Source organism: Echiichthys vipera (genome assembly GCF_963691815.1).
Source record: "Echiichthys vipera genome assembly, chromosome: 11".
NCBI lineage: Eukaryota > Metazoa > Chordata > Actinopteri > Perciformes > Trachinidae > Echiichthys > Echiichthys vipera.
This window is the reverse complement of record NC_139836.1, coordinates 4273455-4299967: the sequence shown is the minus strand read 5'-3', so window position 1 is coordinate 4299967 and position 26513 is coordinate 4273455. Positions and strand designations below refer to the sequence as shown.

The 26513-nt window shown below is 44.7% G+C and overlaps 2 protein-coding genes across 6 annotated transcripts in view; both read right to left on the bottom strand.

Moving 5' to 3' along the window:
* Positions 1–5734, bottom strand: part of LOC310953472 (LIM domain-binding protein 3-like) — a 55673-nt gene extending 49939 nt beyond the window's left edge. For 3 of the 5 annotated variants that reach the window (XM_083922513.1, XM_083922516.1, XM_083922517.1), the window contains exons 1-2: positions 636–728; positions 304–532 (exon numbers count right to left, since the gene is read on the bottom strand). In XM_083922513.1, coding sequence (XP_083778639.1) covers positions 304–399 — 96 coding nt within the window. In that variant the 5' untranslated portion in view covers positions 400–532; positions 636–728. Of the gene's footprint in view, positions 1–303; positions 533–635; positions 786–5591 lie in introns of those variants that run through there. The other 2 variants (XM_083922515.1, XM_083922514.1) reach the window with 2 other exon arrangements.
* A 5640-nt stretch (positions 5735–11374) lies between these two features.
* opn4a (opsin 4a (melanopsin)) overlaps positions 11375–26513 on the bottom strand; it is a gene marked incomplete at both ends in the record, with an annotated part of 55333 nt that continues 40194 nt past the window's right edge. The window contains 10 exons of the mRNA XM_083923194.1: positions 11375–11539; positions 13181–13240; positions 14532–14696; positions 14784–14979; positions 17068–17175; positions 17291–17467; positions 17761–17932; positions 20819–21022; positions 21368–21501; positions 24683–24816. Coding sequence (XP_083779320.1) covers positions 11375–11539; positions 13181–13240; positions 14532–14696; positions 14784–14979; positions 17068–17175; positions 17291–17467; positions 17761–17932; positions 20819–21022; positions 21368–21501; positions 24683–24816 — 1515 coding nt within the window. The remainder of the gene's footprint in view (positions 11540–13180; positions 13241–14531; positions 14697–14783; positions 14980–17067; positions 17176–17290; positions 17468–17760; positions 17933–20818; positions 21023–21367; positions 21502–24682; positions 24817–26513) is intronic.

The following is a 26513-nucleotide window of genomic DNA, read 5'->3' as shown; positions in this document are numbered from 1 at the left end:
TCTTTTAGACATCTGAAGATCCTGAAAAGTGATTTAAATGAACTCGTTTCTATTCTTTCACTTGTTTTTAAGAAAATAAGAGTCTCGGGAGTCAGTCAGAGACTTAAACGACTCAATAAAACGGGTTATTTTGCACCGTTAAAGACGTAAAAAGCATCGTAGGAAGTTAGAAACATGAGGGTTAATCACCGTAAACGATCATAAGTTGAGTATTAGAATAAAGCCTCGTGTCCTTCACAGACGCTGAGGACGCAGACAAACAGTGTGAACTCAAAAAAAGCCGTTTTCCAGCGTGTTTCTTACCCTGGAGATGGTCAGCGGCATGTTGAAGTCCTTCCCCCCCTGCAGCCTGAAGCCCCAGGGGCCGGGGCCGGGCAGCGTCACGTTGTAGGTGCTCATTCTTCCAGACGACTTAAAAAAGATCCTCTCCGCGGCGGACGACGGCGATTAAACCAGATTTCTCTCCTTTAAAATAAAAAAAACCCTGCAGCTGCTGGAAGGGACGGGAGGGAGGGCCGGCGGCGAGGAGCCTCTGAGGGGAGACAGAGACACACAAAAGGTGTTAAACAGGTGAAACGACGGACAAGCAAACCTGGAAAATGGCGTTTCGAAAAAAACCAAAACGTGTCACGAACCAAAGGGACGGAAAGAAGGAAAGCTGAGAGAGGGGACAGAAGAGGACTTGCCTGCTCAGAGGAGCTGAAGTGACAGCCTAAGAATAGCCAGAGATAGCACTGTTGCATTGTGGGGGGTGGAGGGGTGAGGCGGGGTGAGGCAGGGTGAGGCTGGGGTTGAAGGGAAAGGGGGGGGGCGTGGACTTATATGGTGTGAAAGGGGACACCCGGTATGCCAGGCGCGCCGTGATTCACCGGGGCTAATATAGACCCAGCAGATACTTCTAGACTCCCTCACCCCCTCTACTGTACCTCCCCCCCCCCCTCACCCTCACCCTCCCCCTCCCCCCCTCCATCTCTCCGCGCCCAGGGTCTCCCTCGGACCCAATCGGAGGCGATGCCAGGAACCGTCTCATTATCTCCGCGGTGATAAAGCCGAAAGGCCACCGGTGAAGTGTCTCCGATAGCTTTGAAAAGGTCAGCAGCAGATGGTTATTACAGCGGGGTCGCAGGTTCAAATCCCGCCCCCTCCATGTGTTACCGCGGAAGTGCCCTGAAGCAAGGCATCGAACCGCGACCCGCTCCGCTGGGTTCAATTTCATAAAGCAGCTGCTCACCGGAGGAAACGGAGCATTTGATGGGGACTATTTTCAGAGGCGGATTAATCCACGTTTGAGCTGTAGTGAGTATTTCCAGCAGCAGGACGTGTGTGTGTGTGTGTGTGTGTGTGTGTGTGTGTGTGTGTCTGTGTGTGATACATTCAGTTGAGTTATTCTCACAGCGTCAGTGTTTAACATGATTTTGTAATAAATACATAAAGCTGCTTTTTTTACAACAGCGCATGGACCGCCCTCCCTGACGACCGCCCTCCCTGACAACCGCCCTCCCTGACGACCGCCCTCCCTAACGACGGCCCTGACGACAGGCGGTGTGAAAAGCCCCTTAAAGATAACGACAGCCGTCAAACTCGAAACCGTCTGTACAGTGACACGTGTGTGTGTGTGTGTGTCGGGGTAATGGGCTTTTATTTTAGCAGGTGCTGACAACAGGTGAGAATTCCCTGACACACACACACACACACACACACACACACACACACACACACACACACACACACACACACACACACACACACACACACACACACACACACACACACACACACACACACACACACACACACACACACACACACACACACACACACACACACACACACACACACTTTCAGAGTTTTAAACTTCATTAAAACACCAGTTGAAACTCTTTTTATGGCTTTTTTTGTGTCATTTGTGAAGCTTTGGGATTAATATGATATCCTTAGTAACACCAACAAAGCACCAATGGGCTCCTTCCTTTGGGGTTGACTTTGGTAATCCACTGTAATGGACTTTACTATGAGAGGAGCTGGTACAGGGGCCAGTAGGTAAGTCTTTAAAACTCTCTTTTAATAAACTCTGGCTTCACTAACTACGCTGTTGCTGCTTTGTTGTGTGTGTAGGGACTCTTCTCATGCTGCTGCAGAGGTTTGCTGTTATTTTCAGCAGCATTAGTGGTTAAAAAAGACCTTTGAATGCCTTCACCGTACTGCCCCGAGCTAATCACTGTTAGCCACTTCCGCCTGTTAGCGCCTCTACGGGATTTTCTCCGTTAATAGCAAAGAAACTGTCTCGATGGTTTATTTGATGTGTAAGCGCAGAAAAAGACCCTGGGATGATTTTACGTTTTAATTACACTTTAAAACCTTAAAACCACATAAGTGTGCGTGTAAACGTAGACACTGATCAGCGTAGAGCATCTAAATATGTTGATGCTACAAAGTCTGAAGCATGTGTCTGTTCGCGTCGGCAGGAGGGCACTCGGCCCCTGTGCACAGACTGACATGCTGATCCCAGAGCAGCCTGATCTGCTCAGCCGGTTATATCACCGGCTAAGTTTAGACGCCTTTGTCACAGAGGAATCCTCATGCAGGGAGCTTTTCCCAGGGTGCACTGGAGCGGATACACTTCAAATATGTGAATTTAAGGTTTTATTCACCGAAACACACGATACAAACGTGTTGAATGCAACGTTTTATTTGTGCTTGATTTACTTTGATCAGCGTCTGCAGCTGCACGGCTGCTTTTAGTGAATACTGTACTTTTACTTTACTTGAGTATTTCTGTTTAGGGTGTTTTAAGTACATGTTGTTGCTCAAACTTCATGCTTTTACTTGTAATGGGAGTATTTTGATAACGTGGTATTGCTTCTTGTAGGCATTTAATTTAATTGTGCTCTGTTTTGCAGCAAAAATGAGTCTTTTCCAGGTGTAAGCAGAAATTTTATACTTGTTCTCCAGAGCATGAACCCTTTAGATTCCAACGACCGTGTAATTTTTCCTCTGGCATGTGCAGGTATTGAATAATTAAATAACTAAGCACTAAGGGCGCACTCACACTGTCCATCCGTCCCGTGCCCCAGCACATCTCACGGGTAAAGTCTGGTTCCTTTGACCAGTGTGAGTGCAACCGTACCACGCCTAGCTGCAGCGAGCTGGCCGTCCACGGCCCGTCTGAGAGAGGTGGGCTTTAGTAAAGCACGTTTGCACGTGTACGAGCACGAGCGTGCGCACGTGTATGAACACGAGGCCTACGGCGGCTCTGAGGTCATTTCCTGTGCGCCTGTTGGGACGTAGAAAAAAGAAGGAGGGACCATGCGCGGACATTTCAAACAATGGTGGTGAAAGGTTAACGTTGGTGTGATGCGGAGGTGGAGTGTTTACTGCAGATTTGGTCGATGAAAAGATTCAAAAACAGTCGACAAGACGCACAAAAACTCCGAGGTCTACGGAAAGATCTGGAAACAAAGCCACGCATCGCCATGACGTCATCAATGCGTGTGACGTGTTACGGCGTGATGACGTATAGGCAGCAAGAAGCATTCTCCGAGGCCCAGGTAGTGTGAGTACAAACGGGCCTGGAGGGGGGGACAAGGACCCTAAAGCACGGGGCACGGGACGGAGGCACAGTGGGAGGGCGCCCTAAGTGTTGTTTTCAGTTCACGACATTTTGGAGATTTAAGTTTAGCAAACAGACTGAGTCAACAGGACGGCACGATGTGAGTCACTGCCGCTCACTGAGAAACCATTCACAGCTACATGAGGAGGTGTTAAATACCGTGTGTGTGTGTGTGTGTGTGTGTGTGTGTGTGATGAAAGAGGAGGGCTGTGATAGTAGATCTCTCTCTCTCTCTCAGCATTAACAACACATAACTGACCTCAGAGCACCGCTGAATAGTTTGTCATTTTAAACAGCTTCTTAATTGAGCCAAGCTGTTACTCAAGTTAAAGGTCAGTCCGCGCGTGTGTGTGTGTGTGTGTGTGTGTGTGTGTGTGTGTGTGTGTGCGTGTGTGCTATACATTCATCAGGGGTGGAGGAAGTACTTAGGTCATCTCCTGCAGGAAAAGTAATAACACCACGGTAACTGAGTGTCTTCAGATCAGCTCATGTCAGGGTCCGTAAGCGGGGGGTTTGACGACTATCGCCAGATGACTTTCGATCCGTCTTGACTCCGTCCAGCTCCACTCAACCATCTGGGATCGCTCCATTGCAGAGGGATTTCAGAGTCCGCAAAAAATGGTTGAGCCAATCAGGAGCACCGGGTGGGGTTTTATAGATGACGTAGCAGAGAAACGACATCGAGGAAGCAGACGTCAACATGGATGCTGCTGTTTCATCCGTGTTTCCAATCTAGAGAATTTTTCTACTTTAAGAACGCCCTCCCACTGGGCCTCCGTCCCGTGCCCCGTGCTTTAGGGTCCTTGTCCCCCCCTCCAGGCCCGTTTGTACTCACACTACCTGGGCCTTGGAGAATGCTTCTTGCTGCCTATACGTCATCACGCCGTAACACGTCACACGCATTGATGACGTCATGGCGATGCGTGGCTTTGTTTCCAGATCTTTCCGTAGACCTCTGAGTTTTTGTGCGTCTTGTCGACTGTTTTTGAATCTTTTCATCGACCAAATCTGCAGTAAACACTCCACCTCCGCATCACACCAACGTGAACCTTTCACCGCCATTGTTTTAAATGTCCGCGCATGGTCCCTCCTTCTTTTTTCTACGTCCCAACAGGCGCACAGGAAATGACCTCAGAACCGCCGTAGGCCTCGTGCTCGTACACGTGCGCAGGCTCGTGCTCGTACATGTGCAAACGTGCTTTACTAAAGCCCACCTCTCCCAAACGGGCCGTGGACGGCAACAGTTGCACTCACACTGGTCAAAGGAACTAGACTTTAGCCCTGAAACGTGCTTGGGCACGGTACGGATGGACAGTGTGAGTGCGCCCTAAGATGCCGATTTTTGATCCCAGTGCGTTTTCACTCCTCAATTCAAGGTTGAACAAACTGAGTGAACATTTGACGTTTTCATCCAAATGTAGTGCACGTGTTCACTCCACATTCATCCTTCACAGCATGAAAATGACTAAAAATAGATGCAAAACCACCATAAAAAGATGCAAAATGACTAAAAATAGATGCTAAACCACCACAAAAAGAGGCAAAATGACTAAAAATTGATGCAAAACTACCACAAAAAGATGCAAAAGGACTAAAAATAGATGCAAAACCACCATAAAAAGATGCAAAATGACTAAAAATAGATGCTAAACCACCACAAAAAGATGCAAAATGACTTAAAATAGATGCAAAACCACCACAAAAAGATGCAAAATGACTAAAAATAGATGCAAAACCACCACAAAAAGATGCAAAATGACTAAAAATAGATGCAAAACCACCACAAAAAGATGCAAAATGACTAAAAATATATGTAAAACCACTACAAATGGATGTAAAATGACTAAAAATAGATGCAAAACCACCACAAAAAGATGCAAAATGACTAAAAATATATGTAAAACCACTACAAATGGATGTAAAATGAGCATAGAGAGAAACATAATCTCACATAATGATTCTTGGTGTTTTGATCGTGTACCTGGTGTCACCTGTTCACCGTGGATCAGGTGCTCCGCAGACAGACACGCCCCCCTCCCGCTGCTCTCTGCTCCGCCCTGCAGGGCCGCTCCGTCCGCAGAACAAACCCGAACATGAGACACTTTTTTCCGGCCCTCTGAGCTAAAACCTCGGCTCCAGCTCCGGGGGTGAGCGGCCGGTGTGCGGGCCCGGGGAGGGCGCCGTGAGCCGGGCGGGCGGTGCGACTTGTTGATGAGGATGATGAAGATGAAGAGCGGATTAGGAGCAGAGGCCCGCGGGCACAGACAGGTGGGGGAGACCGGGTGAAAGGTGGATTTACCTGCTGCAGCCGTCCGGGTCCCTGCAGCTCCGGGAACCGTCAAACACCGACCGGGCGGGACAGCCTGCGGTCATCCGGGGATCCGGTGCCCCGGCCGGGCAGAGAGCAGGAGGGAGGCCGAGGGGGAGGAGGGGAGGAGGAGGGGAGGAGGGGAGGAGGAGGGGAGGAGGGGAGGAGGAGGAGGGGAGGAGGAGGGGAGGAGGAGGGGGAGTTAACGGTGGATTTTCATTAGTGGCGTTTTTATTTAAAGAGGCAGGAGTCACACACACACACGCACACGCACACACACACACGCACACACACACACACGCACACACACACCAGCGTTTAAACTAAACAGGTGAAACATTACACTGTAACATTATTCTCCTAATAACTAATAATGATGAGTTCAGATAAACACACACACACACACACGCACACGCACACGCACACACACACACACACACGCACACACACACACACACACACGTTACTTGTTGTTATTGCATTTAAATTCATAATAAAAGCCACAAAACTCAATTTTTTATGCTTATTAGGAAACTTTCAGGTCACTTTTTCTGATTTAATTCAATTAAAAACATTTAATTTCAATTCATTTGTCAGAGTTTTATTAACTTTTATTCAATTATTATTATTTTTATTATTACAAGAACACATCTTCGTCCTATGCATCACAGTGAAGATTTAGATTAAACTCACCTTTCTTCTTTTAAACCTGTCGAACGACTCCATTTACATTTAATCGCCTCATTTCCAAAGTCGTGTTCAGTGAAACACAGTTCATCCTGTTATTTATTTGCTTTTTTTTTATCTCTTTGGTGATTCATCTGTTGATGCATGTTAGAAACATGTCTTTTTCATTAAAAATATGTTAACAAAAGCAGTTTTCATTCATTGCAAAACATTAATTCATTAGTTTATTAATACATTTGGTGATTTATGCAGGTTTTGATCAAACAATGTGAACGTAATCACACACGGGGGTGTTTGTTTTAATCGCTCTCCCCCAGCGTGTAATCCAGTGTTACTAAATTTATTCTGATTATATAAAATCAATCTCACTAATTTACATATATTTAAATATATATATATATATAAAATATAATAAATAAATCTCACTAATTAACATATATTTAAATACATCTCACTAACATATATTTATATACATAAAATATAATAAATAAATCTCACTAACATATATTTATATATATATATGAAATATAATAAATAAATCTCACTAAATGACATATATTTAAATACATCTCACTAATTAACATATCTGTGTATATATATATATATCATTTATTTAATGTGTACAAAATGCAAAATGTAAAAGTGACAATTTTATGTTACAACAGCCCATTATTATTATATTATACAGTAACCTACCGTGTGTAATTTAAATAAATTACTTTCTGTCTCTGCGATGATGAAGGCACAAATAAAGGCCATACATAAGTCAATATACAATAAAAACACAATATACAATAAAGTCCCACACAACGAATACAATGAATAATATTTATTTAGAAAAATAAATAAATAAAAGAGCGACACGGAAGAAAACCGGAGCGATACATCCACAATGAAATCATCATCCTCCCGTCTTTCAGAACAGAAACTTTAAATACACGAGAACTTAATATGACAAATATTAATATTCTGTATCATTATTGTTTATTTATTAAACACTGGGATTTGCTGCATCGTTGCCACGTCACACAGTCGACTACGTTCTGCATTTGAATGGAAGGAGCAATGATTCAGAAACGCTGACGGAGGTTCCTGTGAAAGAGGTTTAAAAGTTGATCAGGAAGTAAATAAAATACTATTTTAACTCCAAATATTGAAGGAAACCTTAACGCAACTTAAAAGTGTTTAAGTTTAGCAGCTAAATTAAGTTAATTAAGGTTATTTTTTATGTCATTTATCAACTTAAGTTTGTTTTAGTTTAGCTAAAGGAAAGTTCACCCCAGTTTAGTTCAGGTTTGTTAACAGTCTTAATAAAGGTTAATGTTAGCTAACGACTTATCTTAGTCCCCCCAAGCTAATTATCCAGTTTAGCATCTAAAACAGTCATGTTGTTGTTTAGCTAAGCAGCTAAATTAAGCTAATTACTTATTATTAATTACTCTTAATAAAGGTAAATGTTAGCTAACAATTCGTTTTAGTTATGCTAAGCTAACTGTTCCGTTTAGCAGTTGAAACAGTTGTGTTGCTGTTTAGCTAATGGTTTAGTTTAGCAGCTAAATTAACCTACGTATGGTTTTTATAAAATACATAAAATAGTTTGGCACAGGTTTGTTAACAGTCTAGTTTAGTTCCTAAAACCTTTTTATAGAGGTTAACATTAGCTAACGACTTATCTGAGTCCCCCTAAGCTAATTGTTAGTTTAGCATCTAAAATAGTCATGTTGTTGTTTAGCTAAGCAGCTAAATTAAGCTAATTAAGGTTATTTTTTATATAATTTATCAACTTAAGTTTGTTTTAGTTCAGCTAAAGGAGAGTTCACAACAGTTTAGTTCAGGTTTGTTAACAGTCTTGATAAAGGTTAATGTTAGCTAACAATTCGTTTTAGTTATGCTAAGCTAATTGTTCCAATTAGCAGTTAAAACAGTTGTGTTGCTGTTTAGCTAATGGTTTAGCTAAGCAGCTAAATTAACCTACGTATGGTTATTAGAAAATACAGAAAATAGTTTGGCACAGGTTAGTTAACAGTCTAGTTTAGTTCCTAAAACCTTTTAATAAAGGTTAACATTATCTAAAGATTTACATTAGTTCTGCTTAGCTAATTGTTCAGTTTAGCATCTAAAACAGTCATGTTGTTGTTTAGCTAAGCAGCTAAATTAAGCTAATTAGGGTTATTTTATGGCATAATTTAACAGTATACGTTTGTTTTAGTTTAGCTAAAGGTCAGTTCACCCAGAGACTAGTTTAGTTCAGGTTTGTTAGTAGTCTTGATAAAGGTTAATGTTAGCTAACAATTCGTTTTAGTTATGCTAAGCTAATTGTTCCGTTTAGCAGTTAAAACAGTTATGCTAAGCTAATTAGGGTTATTTTTTATATAATTTATCAACTTCAGTTTGTTTTAGGTAAGCTTTAGTTCACCAGAGAACAGTTTAGTTCAGGTTTGTTAGTCTAACCAATGTTAGCTAACGCTCTATCTTAGTTCAGCTAAGCTAATGGTTCAGATAGTTTCATTTAATAGTTTTATGGACTTTGACCATGGTGTAAAAAATAAAAAATAAAAAATCAAGCATAACATGATTGATTTGTCAACATCAAACTTTGTGATATTTATTTACAGACAATTTAGCTTAGTTTCACGTAGCTAACTGTGGTGCGCTTAAACAGCTTCACTTTGCTTCAACACAACAGTTAAAACAGTTTGGTTCAGTTCAATTGTTACAGCTTTATTTTGTTGTTTTTTTTGGTTTAGGAAACATTTTTATGCTTTATGCTACGTTTGTTGACTCGTTGAATTGATGAAAAAAAGAAAAAACGTGCCATGAGTTGTGATCTGTATTGTTTTATAGAAACATTAAAATCTTGCGGGATGTACAAATAACTTCACAGACCAGACTTATCAACAGCTGTGTTACAATTTCCCTTTTCACACCGACAACGTCACAAACACGTTCCACTGCACCGCCCTTCAGCAAAATACACACTTTAAATATGCAAACAAGAGGAAGAAGAAGAAGAAGAAACCGAAAAACAAACAAACCCAACAACAAGTAAACCTCCAAAAACATTTAAAATATATTGTTTCTTTATAATAATAATAAAAAAAAGTGCGTTTGCAGGCCTCAGGGATTTCAGGATTCAGGATAAGGAGAAACATTTGAGTTCAGTCTGACGTTTTGGGAAATCCTATTAATTGTCCTCAGAACCAGAGGAAAGTCCAGGGTGAAAGACGGGGAAGTGCTAGCCTAGCGCCATCGAAAGGGAAACGTAGACTTCAAGTGGTGGAAAGAGGATTTCCAAAAAATATCAGGCAGGTTTTAAAACTCAGTGTAATTCAGTTTTTCTCTTTTTCCAAGCTCCTTCTATCTGAAACTAGTATTTACGGATAAAGAAGGTGGCGTCACCTGATCACCTGCAGTTAAGTAGAGTTTCCTGTTTGTTGGTTGTTTCTGGCTTGTTGTTGTTTTTTACCCTTTGTTGTAACATCTCATCTCATCTTCAGCCTCTTATCCGGGGTCGGGTCTCGAGGAGACTAAAACACAACCATCTGAACCAGGAACAAGGAGTCAGGCCGGACCGCTTTCTTTGGGTTCAACGTAAAAGTGAAAAATAAACGCGTTTGGCTTCAGTATCAGGATCAACGTCGTCTCATACTGCCCACTGATCCACAGACACACAGGTGTTTCCACTTAATGTTGCATTAGACCTCTCTCTCTCAGGACTGTGTAATAACCAATAACACCTGTGTGGGTGTGCAGGGCCTTTAGTACTTTAGTACAAAGGTTAAAAGGTTAAATAAAGTATTTCATTACACTTCTCTAACCATTATTCACAGCATTATTAAAGAGCAACGTAACACTTAATACACTTTGGGTTAGCATGATCCCAGTCTACGGTATCTATAGTTTTTGACATTTGAGTATTGTCAGGATCCCTGTCTTGTCGGTCTCTTCCCTCGTCCTTTTGTGTGAGTTTGTCTCCCTCTGTCTGTTTCTCCTGCTTGTGTCGTTCCCCATGTGTTTGTCTGTTGGAGATTCAAAAACAGTCGACAAGACGCACAAAAACTCTGAGGTCTACGGAAAGATCTGGGAAACAAAGCCACGCATCGCCATGACGTCATCAATGCGTGTGACGTGTTACGGCGTGATGACGTATAGGCAGCAAGAAGCATTCTCCGAGGCCCAGGTAGTGTGAGTACAAACGGGCCTGGGGGGGGGGGACAAGGACCCTAAAGCACGGACGACGACGACTCTGCCGTACTGATCTCATGCTGCTTTTCATACTCTGCTTCCTGTTTTCTCTTTAACTTCCAGTTGCTCTCGCAGGCTAAAGTAAAACATCACGGCCCTGATACACGTGGGTCAATCACAATTGAAAACCTTTAGAAAAGAGAGGGAGGAGATGCAGCGGATGTCCACATGTCCACATTGATCCTGGGACTTTTCAATCAAGGTACAAAGCATGCATCCTGACCACGACCCGCTTGCATTTTTGTCTTTTTTGTCTAATTAAAGGGTCGTTTTAGGACTAAAATAAAGTGTGAAGTTGCTCTTTAAGTGATAATATTCAACCATTTTCATTGGTAAAGCTGTTAGCAAAAGAAGTCTGGGTCTAAAATAAGTGTGTAGTAAAAACTCAAACCAGAGGAGCTCAGAGAGAGTTGGAGATAATGTCTCTAAATATCTGAGGTGTAGAAACCTGTTTGTTTGTTTGTGAGCCGCAGGTGAACCCCGTCTATATCTAAACATCCGCCTGGACAACAGCCGCAGGAGCTCTACCCAGACCCCGCCCCCGCGCTGTTGTTATTGGATGTCTTGGGGCGGGCGATGCTGGAGCCGTTTCGTCCAATGGGAAGGAAGGGGCTGGACTCAGAGGTGATGACGATGCTCGGGATTCGACCAATCGTGCCTCTCCTCACGTGTCCCTCTGCAAAATCCGACTGTCACACAGAAAAAACAGTCATCTCATCACTCAGTTTGAATTTGTGTGTGTAATTGTGTGACTTTTGGCGTTTTAAAGAGTTAGAAAGTTACGAAACTAAGCAACAAACTAAGACGACAGCAGCCATCTGTGTAGGGAACACACCGGCTGTGATAAGAACCTCATAAAACCACACTTCAGACTCTGAAATGTTGACCTGACGACGTTAGTTTCATCATGGAAGCCTGATTTTTGACAAATATTAACAAAATTGCTAGCATTGCATCAATCTCTAAATGCCAGATCAGTTATCAGGGCGGCTCTCAAGTAGCTCAATCCATTGGTGACTTGGCTGGGAACTGGAGGGTCGCTGGTTCGGGTCCCTTTGTGGACCATGAAGGGAGCGCGGACTGGTGGCTGGAGAGGTGCCAGTTCATCTCCTGGGCACTGCCGATGTGCTGTTGAGCAAGGCACCGAACCCCTAACTGCTCGGGGCGCCGGTCACTGGCAGCCCCCTCGCTCTGACATCTCTCCATAATTGCATGTATATAGGTCCTGTGTGTGTATTTCGGGCCTGTGTGTGTGTGTGTGCGTGTGTGTGTGTGTGTAAAATTTAAAAATAGAGTGAAAATTGAATTTCCCCATTGCAGGACAAATAAAGGAATTCTTCAAATAAATACATTTTTGGGTAAATACTCTTTTATATCTTTTACCAAAAAAGACAATATTCCTACGAAGGTGTTAACATGGCTAATGAAAATGTATATTCCCGTTAATGTGCAGCTGTTTAAATACGATTTTTTCAAAGTTTTACACTGGCGGCGGACTTGTTCCTCCCTCTTTCCTTCCTCTAAGCACCTTCTTTGAAGAGGACGCCATATCCAAAAACATGTTTATACCACAGACTGTATAAAAACAGACGTAGCGTCTCCGTCGAGGTCCGTTCTCTCAACGCTTTGATCCCGTGCCATGAATTACACACATGATGTTTGTCAATTTAAAAGATAATTCTGTAAGTCACATAAGTTTCTGTTCGTCGTAGTTACCACTTAGTTTTGTGTGCAACTGCTCGATCTACCGTCTTGCAAAATGTACGCCACCGTGCTATTTTCCAAAACGCCACAAACTGTATAAAAAACGGACGTAGCGTCTCCGTCGAGGTCCGTTCTTTCAACTTGATCCAGTCGTCCTCGCCTACAGGAGTCTCCATCTTGTCAGACTTTGACTCCGCCTCATTTCCTCTGACCAAAAAAGGGCATGTATGTGACGCTGGGGGGAGGGGCGTACGTCCATCTGGCTGACGTTTACCTCCGAGGAGAAGTGAGGGCCAGAGGCTAGCTGTCACTCAAGAGGCCACGCCCCTAATTATTCATAAACTTTAACCTGCAATAAAATAAAAACTATCCCCTCCCCCTCAGTGTTGTCATGGAGATATGATCTAAACACACAGACTAGAATGTTCTTTTGTCCTTAAACAGGTTTAATGATGCTGTGTAAACGGCCTGTTTAACATGGGGCTCAATGAGAAACTGCTCTGTTATGAAACCTCCCAAGGAAAGTGTGTGTCGGGAGAACCTGCGCCTGTGGAATAATCCTAATAAAATAATCATAAAAGGGGAAACGACTGCACAGACGTGTTCGGAGGTTTGACAGAACTCACATTTGGGATGCTGCCGCGTTCACCGAGTCCTGCCACGGAGACATCGGTGTCGTAGGACGTCTGGAAGACAGAGGAGCGCGTTATCTTACCCATCAAACAGATCCTTCAACAAGAAATAGTCCCTAATTTCGGATTTTAATCAGACGTATCAGCACCGATCATCAGATTCATGCCAAGTTATTTAAGCAGAGCGTTCATGAAGAGAAACAGGAAGTGGTTCAGATCAAACAGAAACGATGTTCTGGTCTGAGACGAGAAGCACATCAATCAGATCTAAGAGCAGCAGATTAACATGAATTATGAAAGAAGCCTCATCTGACCCTCAACATGACCCGGTAATCCCGTAACCCCCCCCCCCTCCTCCTCCGCGGAGACGATAATAATCTACATGAAGGGTGAAAGGTCTGAAAGTGTCTCCAGCTGTTTTCAGGCTGCCTCTAAAACGCCTCCGGTTCTGATCCTATCTGGTTCTTTCATAAAAACATAAACTGAGAAAGGAAAGAAGTCAACTACGACTCCCAGGATGCATTTCACTGACAGGCAGCCAATCGCAGAGCTTCACATTCTGCTGGAGTTCACACTTTGTAGAAACAAAACATTGGAAAATAAATTAATAAATAAATAAATAAATAAAGTGGACTGGAAAAAGTATTTCTATTTGCTTCTTCAGGAAACAAGTGTCCTGGCTTCTTCACAGTAAAAGCCTCTCAGCTGCTTCACAATAAAAGTCTTCTATTTTATATCAAACACCTTATAGCTACTTCAAACTAAAAGCCTTCTAGCTATTTTACATTAAAAGTCTTCTTGCTATTTCACAATAAAAGTCTTCTATTTCACAGTAGAAGTCTTCTATTTCAAAGTAAAGGTCTCCTATTTCACAGTAAAAGTCATCTTCCTGTTTCAAATTACAAATCATTCTGCCCCTTCACAGTAAAAGTCTTCTAATTAATATCAAAAACCTTATAGCTATTTCACATTAAAAGTCTTCTGCTGCTTCACAATAAAAGTATTTTATATCAAACACCTTATAGCTATTTCAAACTAAAAGCCTTCTAGATATTTCACATTAAATGTCTTGTTGCCATTTCACAATAAAAGTCTTCTAGCTATTTCACATTAAAAGTTTCTTGCTATTTCACAATAAAAGTCATTCAGCCACTTCACAGTAAAAGCCCCCCAGCGTCCTCATAATAAAAGTCATCCAGCCCCTTCACAGTAAAAGTTTTCTTTTTTACATTAAAATTCTTCTTCCTGTTTCACAGTAAAACCCTCAGTCTATTTCACAATAAAAGCCTCCCTTTGATGAAACTAGTCACAACAACAGAACCTACAGGAAATCAAAGGCGTTTACCTTTTCGAAGATGCCCGAGTCGTGGCTCTTGATCTTGGACTTGAAGCTGGACGAGGGTTTGAAGTCGGGGAACTCGGCGGTGTCTCTGCTGATGTCACAGGACACCTGGCGGCTGGCCGGCCTGGAGCTCATGCTGGATAGGTCGGCCTCCGTGTCCGTCAGACCCTGCGGAGAAAAGAACACTTTGACGCAAACGGGCGGGTTCGACATCACCGCAGATCATTTCCACTCTCACGTGGATCCCCAGCTCACCGATTCGCTGTCGGAGGCGGAGGAGAGGCGGGACTTCCCGTAGCTCTGCCGCCTCATCTGGCTGCTGATGTCGGAGGTCTGGCTGGTCACGGTGGAGCGGCGCGTCGACACGAAGCTGCTGCTGGCCGAGCGGAGGTCACGAGGATGAACGCAGAGCAGGATGCCCAGACACGGGATGTACTTGGCCAACGCGATCCTGCACGGACACACAGAGATCACGACACTTTAGGAGACGGTGTCACTCAGGGAACGGGCGCCGCCAGAGAGCGCACCGCGAAACCAGAACCTCCAGTTTGTTCTCTACAGTATGGTGTGTAGTTCACGTCATTGAGAAAAAGAACAGGAGACTTTTGACCAATCACAGCTCATTTGAGAGTGAGGGAGCGCTCCTATTGGCTCAGGACACAGAGAGGAGAAGTAGGAGGTGTGCAGGAAGAGCTCTCACTCTACTTCAAATTATAACTTTTATTTTTTGCTTTTAACCTTCCGTAGATTTAAGGAAAATAACAGTTATTGAAAGAAAAAGATCTAAAATCACAGTTTAATTAATGTTTTTGTATTTCACAGTAAAAGCCCCTCAGCTTCTTCACAATAAAAGTCTTCTATTTCACATCAAACCACCATTTTTCAAAATAAAAGCCTTCTAGTTTCATCAGGCAGCTACAGTTAAACAAGCTGTTTTCTTTTTATCCTGCAGCTTTAAAATCTCACTGTGTGTGTGTGTGTGTGTGTGTGTGTGTGTGCGTGTGTGCGTGCGTGTGTGTGTGTGTGTGTGTGCGTGTGTGTGTGTGTGTGCGTGTGTGTGTCTGTGTGTGTGTCTGTGTGTGTGTGTGGGTGTGCGTGCGTGCGTGCGTGCGTGCGTGCGTGCGTGTGTGTGTGTGTGTGTGTATGTGTGTGTGTGTGTGTGTGTGGGTGTGCGTGTGTGTGTGTGTGAGAGATTAATTCTCTCCAGTCCAGTTAACATTCAGGTTAATTCCGCAGCCGTTGTTTCAGCTGAGGTGTCGGAGCACTTCCTGTGTCGCCGCTGATTTTCTCTGATTGCATCGAATCTCTGAGCTGCGGCTGAACACTTCACACAACTAAAGGTCGTTTTTAAGGAACACAGTTTGAATCATTTTCTTCTCTTTGGTGGAAACTAGACGATCAGTCGTCCTCTTTGAAAAGACGTTCAGTAGTAAAGTAATATCCGTGTGTAATCCACGTGTTTATCGCTGTAGAAATTACACCTGAAGCAAAAAGGAGATTTTACTTTTAAGTACAGGTAGGTACTGTTGAACCGCAGTGTGTGTGTGTGTGTGTGTGTGTGCGTGTGTGTGTGTAATTGTAAAATTATAACTAGATGTGATGCATGTTGCAAGGTGTAATAACTAATAACCATATTGAATATCTTTGAGTGTTTGACACTCTTATGCTGGGGACTCTTCACCCGTGGGCTTATTCCGGTAGGAGAGTACGAGGGACACCGTCGGAGTTTCACTTACTTTATATAGAGCAAAAACGTTTAGCCGCTAGTCGCGTACACACATGTAAACACGCTCACTGTAAGGACCCAACCCTCACAACACAGCTGTCCCATATACAGCCTGACCCAATAATGAGCAATAACTCTTAAGGGAATTTATAACAACCATGTTTGCTTAAGACTATGTCTGTGCAACATCCTGTGGAACAAACGTGCATGTAGCATGTAGCATGACCTTTTGACTTATGAAGCTGTGACTTTATGAACTCCTGGACTTCTCCTGTACCGGGCACACCTGCTAAGAAAGCACATGCAGAGACGGAAACCACATCCATAGTGTCTCTTTAAGGTGTCACGTTGGGCGCATGATCATCTGAAGTGTACTCCACATAGACACCAATGTATTAGAATCCTATAAAAACGCCCTGTTCATGTATTCTGTGCTTGACATTTGCCTGTGCACGTGTTAGCGGATGACATCCTGCTGTGACCCAGTAAATAAAGGCTCGTGTATGCATCAAGGTGTCAAGAAGAAGAGAACCAGAACCAAAGAACCATTGGAAACAGTAATTCTGACCAGTCTAGAACAGTTTCCACTACGTGTGTGTGTGTGTGTGTGTGTGTGTGTGTGTGTGTGTGCGTGTGCGTGTGTGTATGTGTGTGTGACTCCTGCCTCTTTAAATAAAAACCCCACTAATGAAAATCCACCGTTAACTCCCCCTCCTCCTGCTCTCTGCCCGGCCGGGGCACCGGATCCCCGGATGACCGCAGGCTGTCCCGTGTGTGTGTGTGTGTGTGTGGGTGTGTGTGTGTGTGTGTTACCTGTATTTTGGGTGTGTGATGGCGTAGATGATGGGGTTGTGGATGGCCGAGGCCTTGGCGATGACGGCGGGCACAGAGTTCATGTAGGGAGTCAACATGTCTGCGTACCTGCGGCAGGAAAAACACACCACCACCACAGTGAGGACACTTTGGTTGGTTTCAAATGTGACGTCCTGCTGCAGAGCCGGGGGTCGGTGTGTGTGTTTTCTTGTTTTTCTTTTACCCGGCGAATGCGGTGAGAGCGACGGTGGAGTACGGCGACCAGGAGACGACATAGAGCAGGATGACGATCAGAGCGATCTTCGCCATCTTCCACTCGTTCTGCAGCCGCTGGAAGTTCTTCATCGAGTCTCGAGTGCTGCCGTGACTGTGGATGCTGCCGTTCATCTTCCCCACAGCCCTGAAACACACACACACACACACACACGGGCACACACACACACACACACACACACACACACACACACACAGAAAACTAAGATTAGTCCAAAAAATATAAATTTATATTTATGTTTTTAAAAATGCAGATGTTTGTGAACAAAAAGATCCACACACACACACACACACACACACACACACACACACACACACACACACACACACACACACACACACACACACACACACACACACACACACACACACACACACACACACACACACACACACACACACACACACACACACACTCACTGGTTGGTGGAGCGGATGGCGCGGAAGATGAAGACGTAGCAGTAGATGATGATGAAGAGCGGCAGGAAGAAGACGAAGATGAAGAGCAGCATGGTGTACGCTCGCACCGACGGGGTGAAGGTCATGTAGTCCCACGTGCAGGAGGTCAGCAGGCCCTCGGGGACATACGCACCTGACGGAAGACACACACACACACACACACACACAGTTTTAATGTCCCGCCAAGCTCCTTCAGGCTCCTTCAGACACGTGTTACCTCGATAAAAGGCTCTGATTTCTCTTTAATTGTTGAGTGTGTGGCGGTCGAACAAAGATGAAACCGAATCCAGGACACGGTTCAGCGTATCCAGGACGAAACGCTGAATGATGACATCGTATTAATCCTGTTTGAGCTTCTCTGTGTTGGCTGCCTGTGAAACCTGTGTAACAACTATTAATGGAGAAATCTGGTAGAGTCGCTAACAGCCAGACGTGGCTAACAGTGATTAGCTTGTTGCAGTACAGTGAAGGCATTCAAAGGTCTTTTTTAACCACTAATGCTGCTGAAAATAACAGCAAACCTCTGCAGCAGCATGAGAAAAGTCTCTACACACACAACAAAGCACCAATGGGCTCCTTCCTTTGGGATTGACTTTGGTAATCCACTGTAATGGACTTTACTATGAGAGGAGCTGGTACAGGGGCCAGTAGGTAAGTCTTTAAAACACTCTTTTAATAAACTCTGGCTTCACTAACTACGCTGTTGGTGCTTTGTTTTCAGCAGTATTAGTGCTATTAGCTTTTAGCTATTATCACTATTATTCATATAAACTATCATGAAGTTTTAGAAATAATAACATTTGTAGCCATAAAAACCCCGTCAGTAACATACCTCACTGTATCGCAGCTGTTATTACCAATATTTATTATTGATCATGTTTACCACCATAAATATTATCATTGTCATATTCTGTCACCTTAGCTGTGCTTGTTTCTACTGTTCTGCTGTATTAACTGCCATAACATATGAGTCGTAATCCCATTACTATAGATATTATTATAGTTACTGTTACTTTTGTGGACACTCTGGAAGTGTCTGTCTATCTGTCCATCTGTCCGTCTTTTCTCTCTCTCTCTCTCCCTCCTGACCGGTGCAGACAGACGTCCGTCCTCCACAGAGCTGCGTCTGTCCGTTCCTGCTGTTAAGGTTTTCTTCCTCCACTGTGTTCACACGATGGCTGGATTAATACTGTATATGATAAACTATAATAATTATTACTACTTTTATTAACGATAGTGCGACTTGTTGCTGCTCATGGGGGAATTGTTGGGTCTCTGTAAATCCTGAATAAGTCATAGAGCGTAGTGTTTACCTGCTCCGTATGTAAGGTGACCTGAGATAACTTAAGTTATGATTTGGCACAGTACATCAAATTAAATTGTTGAATATATGAAAAGAGCGAAGTACATTAAAGTCTGTTTCACCTCCAGAACACCTGAACTCATAAACTCCAAAGTCCTGATAAAGTGCTCATAAAGACGTCAGGAGCACAATAATGTTTTCAAACGTTTCATCTCTGAGAACACGCCGTCCTCGTGAGTACATCACACACACACACACACACACACACACACACACACACACACACACACACACACACACACACACACACACACACACACACACACACACACACACACACACACACACACACACACACACACACACACACACACACACACACACAAAGTAAAAACACAGACGCATACATCACACACACTGGAGTGTTCTGACGTTTTTTTAAAGAGATAGAGGAAGATTTATGAGCTTTTCTGTTTCCGTACATCATTATTTACATAAAAGATGTCGACAGTCTGCGGAGGAGAATAAAAACCAGGTGTGTACACATCTGTGTGTGTGTGTGTGTGTGTGTGTGTGTGTGTGTGTGTGTGTGTGTGTGTGTGTGTGTGTGTGTGTGTGTGTGTGTGAACTCGAGCTGAACTGATAAGAGATGGGATCTGGAGGTATATGAACAATAAATTTGATAAGATAGAAAGAGCTTTGAGGCAGAAAGAGGAGATTAAACCCTCAGTAACGACTAAGGGCGCACTCACGCTGTCCATCCGTACCGTTCCCGAGCACGTTTCACGGCTAAAGTCTCGTTCCTTTGACCAGTGTGAGTGCAACCGTACCGACAACGGTCCGTTTGAGAGGGAATGTAGCTTTAGGGCGCCCTCCCACTGTGCCTCCGTCCCGTGCCCCGTGCTTTAGGGTCCTTGTCCCCCCCTCCAGGCCCGTTTGTACTCACACTACCTGGGCCTCGGAGAATGCTTCTTGCTGCCTATACGTCATCACGCCGTAACACGTCACACGCATTGATGACGTCATGGCGATGCGTGGCTTTGTTTCCAGATCTTTCCGTAGACCTCTGAGTTTTTGTGCGTCTTGTCGACTGTTTTTGAATCTTTTCATCGACCAAATCTGCAGTAAACACTCCACCTCCGCATCACACCAACGTGAACCTTTCACCGCCATTGTTTGAAATGTCCGCGCATGGTCCCTCCTTCTTTTTTCTATGTCCCAACAGGCGCACAGGAAATGACCTCAGAGCCGCCGTAGGCCTCGTGCTCGTACACGTGCGCATGCTCGTGCTCGTACGCGTGCAAACGTGCTTTACTAAAGCCCACCTCTCCCAAACGGGCCGTGGACGGCAAGTGTGCCGCTCCTAGACGCGGTACGGTTGCACTCACACTGGTGAAACCAACTAGACTTTAGCCGTGAAACGTGCTTAGGCACGGTATGGATGGACAGTGTGAGTGCGCCCTGACAATGTGTTTGGTAATGCAACCATCATCATGATCTTTTGATGAAGATCATGATGATGAGGTCCATGAGGCTACAGCCCTGAATGCCCCAGTCTAACCACGCGCCTTTTCCACTCGCACCACACTTTAATAATAATAATAACAATAATAATAATGTGTGTGTGTGTCTGTGTGTGTGTGTGTGTGTGTGTGTGTGTGTGTGTGTGTGTGTGTGTGTGTGTGTGTGTGTGTGTGTGTGTGTGTGTGTCCTCACTCCAGCCGAAGAACGGCGGCAGGCTCCAGCCCAGGGAGTAGGTCCAGGCCGCCACGAGGATGAGCAGGGCCCGTTTTTTTGACAACACTCCGATGGAGGTCAGGGGTCGCGTGATGACGAAGTATCGGTCGATGGCGATCACCGTCAGCGTGATCATGGAGCAGATCCCGAAGAGGGCGCCGCAGAAGGCGTACAGCTCGCAGCCTGAACACAGACGGTAAACAGATGTTCACTTTTCTGTCCTTTAGACGAAGGAGCTCATCTGACGTCTTCAAGAACAGTTACGTTCTCATTAACTGTCACTCAGTAAACTCTGCATGAAGACAAAGGCAGACTGAGCCTTTTTAACACAAACACACGCTCAGAGGAGGATTTCATATGAGATTTAATAAGCTGCAGTTCCAATTTATCACTTTATATGAAGACAAAGAAGAAAGTCAACAGCTCCTCCTCTGAAAATGACCTCGGAGCATCGCTCACACTTTCACCGTGGGAAATGAAAAGAGGAAAATGTGTGTGTGTGTGTGTGTGTGTGTGTCTGTCGGGTACCTTTCTCTCCAAAGATCCACCTCTTGTGCATGCTGGTGGTGAAGAAGATGGGCGCCTGGGTGACGCACATCAGCAGGTCTGTGATCGCTAAGTTAATGATGAACATGTTGGCCGGCGTCCGCAGGCTGCGACTCCTGCAACACACACACACACACACGCACGCACGCACGCACGCACGCACACACAAGCACACAAGGACGCACGCACACACACACACACACGGACACAGACACACACACACACACAAGGACGCACGCACACACGCACGCACACAAACACGCACAGACATTCACACACACACGCACACACACACATGCATGCCGCACAGACATGCATGCACACAGACACACACACACGCACACGTACACACACTTTAATTTAAAATGATAAAACTCCATAAAAGCAGATAAGTGTCTTTTAACCAATGCAGAGGTTTTTCAGAATAAGAGCTGAGAGGAAACAGGAAGTCGCTGTTCTTATACGGAAACCCAACGGACTGCACCGACCCTAACTGCCAGAGGTCTATGACGCCCTGCGTGACAACGGGTGAACGAGGTCTGTCACGTGTCGGTGCGCTCTGACGAAGAGGAGGAGCTTTCGTGGAGAAATCACTTAGTGGTGCTTCGTCTCTAAAATTAACTTTAATCAATGGAGCACAAACGGTCGACATCAAAGGTCTGGTGTTAATGACGTAAACGATGGGATCAATACGCAGGGTCGAAGTCATCTTAAGTGCCGGAGCTTCTTCAGAAGACGTTTTCTGTGCGGCGATGGGAGATAAAAGACTTGAGTGTGCGGTCGATAACAGCAGCAGCCGTGACTCATGAAGGTCGCTGGACATCAAACCTCCATCCGGTCCATCACGCCTTCCCCTCCTCCGCTCTGCTTTCACCCCGAGACACACAAAAAACCTGCTCGTCCTAAACGGTTTGGGGTTTTGTCCTCAACACCGAGAAAAATGAAAACTACTGAGGGTCAAAGGGTCAAAGAGCTGAACGACATGCGGCGCAGTGTGTCGGTGGTTAGCACTGTCGCCTCACAGCAAGAGGGTTCCTGGTTCGAATCCCGGCTGGGACTTCTGTGTGGAGTTTGCATGTTGTCCCCGTGTCTGCGTGGGTTTTCTCCGGGTTCTCCGGTTTCCTCCCACAGTCCAAAGACGTGCAGGTGTTAGGTAAATTGACTCTAAGGGCCCAGCCACATGAGAACGCGCTTTCCTATAAACGCCCATTTTTAATACAGGTTCGGCCGCTCATCCACACGCAGCCGGCGTTATTAGAGCATGAAAAAACGACAACGCCACGGGGACGGGGCGTTCTCAAATATTCCCACTCTGGGGCCTGGTTACAGAGAAGACCGCTTTCAGCCTCCGATAACGCCGGCTGCGGTATTAAAAATGTGCGTTTATAGGAAAACGCATTCACGTGTGGCTGGGCCCTAAATCACCCGTAGGTGTGAATGGTTGTCTGTCTCTGTTCGTCTCTATGTGTCCTGTGATAGACTGGCGTCCTGTCCAGGGTGGACCCCGCCTCACGCCCAATGTCAGCTGGGATCGGCTTAAGCCCCCCGAGACCCCGACAGGGACAAGAGGTTGAAGATGAAGATGAACAAACACTCAACGGACGTGTTTTCGTACGCTTACAAATGTAAGGAATGATATCGGACGATATTCACATTGATGACTGACATCAGCGAATAAGATGAGCTGCGTACAAGTGTAATAGGAACATGTGTGTGTGTGTGTGTGTGTGTGTGTGTGTGTGTGTATTTAAGAGGGAAACATATAGCTATAGCTGTGTTCGAAAGGGTTTCCTCATTCACTCACTCAGGCAGTCAGTCTTTTCTTATGGAGCAGCACGTACTTGGAATACTCTGCACACAGAACTAAGGATCATCGTATCCTTGAAATCTTTTTCTAAAGCTGTAAAACGAACAGCATTAATGTACTTTACTCTGTCCTTCCTTGTAGTTTGTACACTAATGCTCATTGTTTGTGTTTATACTGTGTATGCCTTTGTCAGTGCTTAAATGCTGATGTCTTTGAATGTGCTATATGTTTCACATTTTTATTTTTATGTCTGTGTGCTGTTTCAATTTGATCAATTTGATGTGGCTTATCAACACTTACAGCTGCCAACACTAAATATATATACAGTGCACTACTTCTGTGAAAGGGAACGATTTCAAACACAGCTAAAGTGACCATGAACGTGACAAGATGGCGGCTCTGAAAGAACAGGCTCACTGCAGTTACATGTTACCGCCACAGAGGCCGCTATAAACGAGATATCTCAATCAGCGCTCTTCTGCTACGTCTCCTGCTTCCTAATACGTGGAAAACACACAAATGACTGTGCGTTACTTTCCGTAGAGAGATATATATATATATATATATGTATATATATATATATATGTATATGAACGAGTGAATGAGAACCGCTTGAACCCGGTGACCCACGCTATGAAAAAATAGATACTGCTCAAGCCTCTAAGCTAAATAAATACATTTCTGTTTGAACCTGAACTAAAACTTTCATATAAAACAAAAGGATGCGTTCAAAAGCAACGCTGCGCTCGGTCGTCTCTGTGCCTGGAATCTGTGCAATCTGAAGTAATCAAACCCGCCGGCCTGGAGAAAGTTATTCATGCTTTAGTTCATCCTGCCTGGATTACTGTGACTCTCTATATCCTGTACATTTGTCTGCAGCTGATCCTACATGCAGCCGCTCTGACCCACCGACAGCCTCTACCACCAGCGCATGAACGTCTGTGTCAACGTGTGTGTGTGTGTGTGTGTGTGTGTGTGTGTGTGTGTGTGTGTGTGTGTGTGTGTGTGTGTGTGTGTGTGTGTGTGTGTGTGTGTGTGTGTGTGTGTGAACGGATGTTTTCTTGTGTTGTAGAGCTGAAAAACAGACTTTTGGGTGTAGTAAAATGTGTTAAATTGAAAAAGCATCACAGCATCATTAAACCTGTTTAAGGCCTGGGACAAAAGAACATTATGGTCTGTATGTTTAGGTCATATCTCCATGACAACACTGAGGGGGAGGGGCTAGTTTTTATTTTATTGGAGGTTAAAGTTTATGAATAATTAGGGGCGTGGCCTCTTGAGTGACAGCTAGCCTCTGGCCCTCACTTCTCCTCAGAGGTAAACGTCAGCCAGATGGACGTACGCCCCTCCCCCCAACGCCACATACATGCCCTTTTTTGGTCAGAGGAAAAGAGGCGGAGTCAAAGACAAGATGGCGACTCCTGTAGACGAGGACGTCTGGATCAAGTCGTCATGGAGACGCTACGTTTGTGCACAGGAAGTCGTCCTACCTGCTGAAGGCGTATATGACCAGGAAGTTGCCGACCATGCCGGTGATGCCGATGGCGAGGATGACGGAGCCGATGGTGTAGTGGGCGTGGTCGGGCACGTCGACTGTGGGGTAGGGGTGAGGAGCCATCGCCACCTGGAGGACAAAAAATTGAATTATAAACAGATCGCGTTCATGGACGATTACTTTACGTTTCTAATCTTTGAGCGCGGATCAACTCCAACTACACCCAAACTTATTACTTTATCCGCTTTACAGACCTGCACCCGCATGGACTTTAGGACGTTGCAGGTCGGCAGTCCGCGGGGAGAGAAAAAGAGGCGTTGGCAGAAATGAACTCTCAGAGGCAAGCGACTTTAAAAAAACCTACAAAAGGTCGAGGGCGTCTTGACCCGGCTACAACGAAACCCCTGAAATATTGTCTCCAGAGGCTAAACACCTCCCTAGGGAGGCGCCCAGGGTTCATCCTTACCAGATGATCCTGAACCACCTCAACTGGCTCCTTTCAACGCAAAGGAGCCAGTTGAACCAAGATAGACCGGTAGATCGAGAGCTTTGCCTTCCTCAGCTCTCTTTTCTTCACAACGGCGCGGTAGAACGACCGCAGCACCGCCCCCGCCTCACATTTCCGGTGGTGTTGCACGTGCTCAGGAAGATCTGGAGCTCAAAACCCATCTCAGAGGCCGAAACCACGAGAGAAGATTTAAAAAACATCCAAATACACGCTCACACCACAGTATTATAATTATATGCATCTGCTGTGTAATGGATCATCAGCTGTTTGATACTCTGACAGTAGAATCGTGTCAGTTCCTCGTGTCTGTCAGGAGAAGAACCCTTCCTGCTGCCTGTGAGACGGATCCTTGTTTTAATGCGTTTGCTGAAAGTATAAGATAAGACATTTTCATTCCACGCGGTGAAAAAACCTCCTTGATCACCGGCTTCTGGCTTTAATTCCTTTTTGAAAAGAGTAAGTCCTGCACATCACTGTTTCTAATTAACTCTGAGCTCTCGTCTCTCCGCCGCCGCGTCCGGGGTCTCTTCATCCCGTCTCCCCGTTGCCACGTTAACGGCATAAATTACTCCGTCGCCGAGTATAAATATCAGGCGCCGCTCCTGAGAGCCGGAGGTCAGTCGGAGCAGCAGCCTGATTAATTTGACTGAGCACCGCGGCCGAGGTTTAATAAAAACATCTAAGCTGTACGGACCCTGGCATACCACCATACAGACCCCTCCCATCGCACTGACACTGCCTGCAACTGAGTACATTTACTCACGTGCTTAACCACTATTTTGACATGCTTTACTTGAGTATTTCCATTTTCTGCTGCTTTATACATCTGCTCCACGACTGGAGCCTTCGCGTCCTACGGAAAATATGGTCAATACCTGCTGCAACTCTTAGTTTGTTTAAATCAAGACTGAAGCCTTTTCTGTTTGCAGCTGCTTTTCAGTAAACGGCGCTGTAACTTTTATTACTGTAATAATCTTTGATGATTTAAAAATGACCTTTTATGTGTCTTAAATGTAAATGTTTTACGTGTTATTTCTCCCAATGCTTTATATGTTTTATTTGAAGCACTTTGAATTACCTTGTTGTTGAATTAATTAAAAAAAAGACGACAACGCCTCGGGGGCGTTCTTAAATATTCCCACTCTGGGACCTGGTTACAGAAAAGACGCTTTCAGGCTCCAATAACGCCAGCTGCGTGTGGATGAGCGGCCGAACCGGTGTTAAAAATGTGAGTTTATAAGAAAACGCGTTCTTGTGTGGCTGGGCCCTAAATCGCCCGTAGGTGTGAATGGTCGTCTGTCTCTGTTTGTCTCTATGT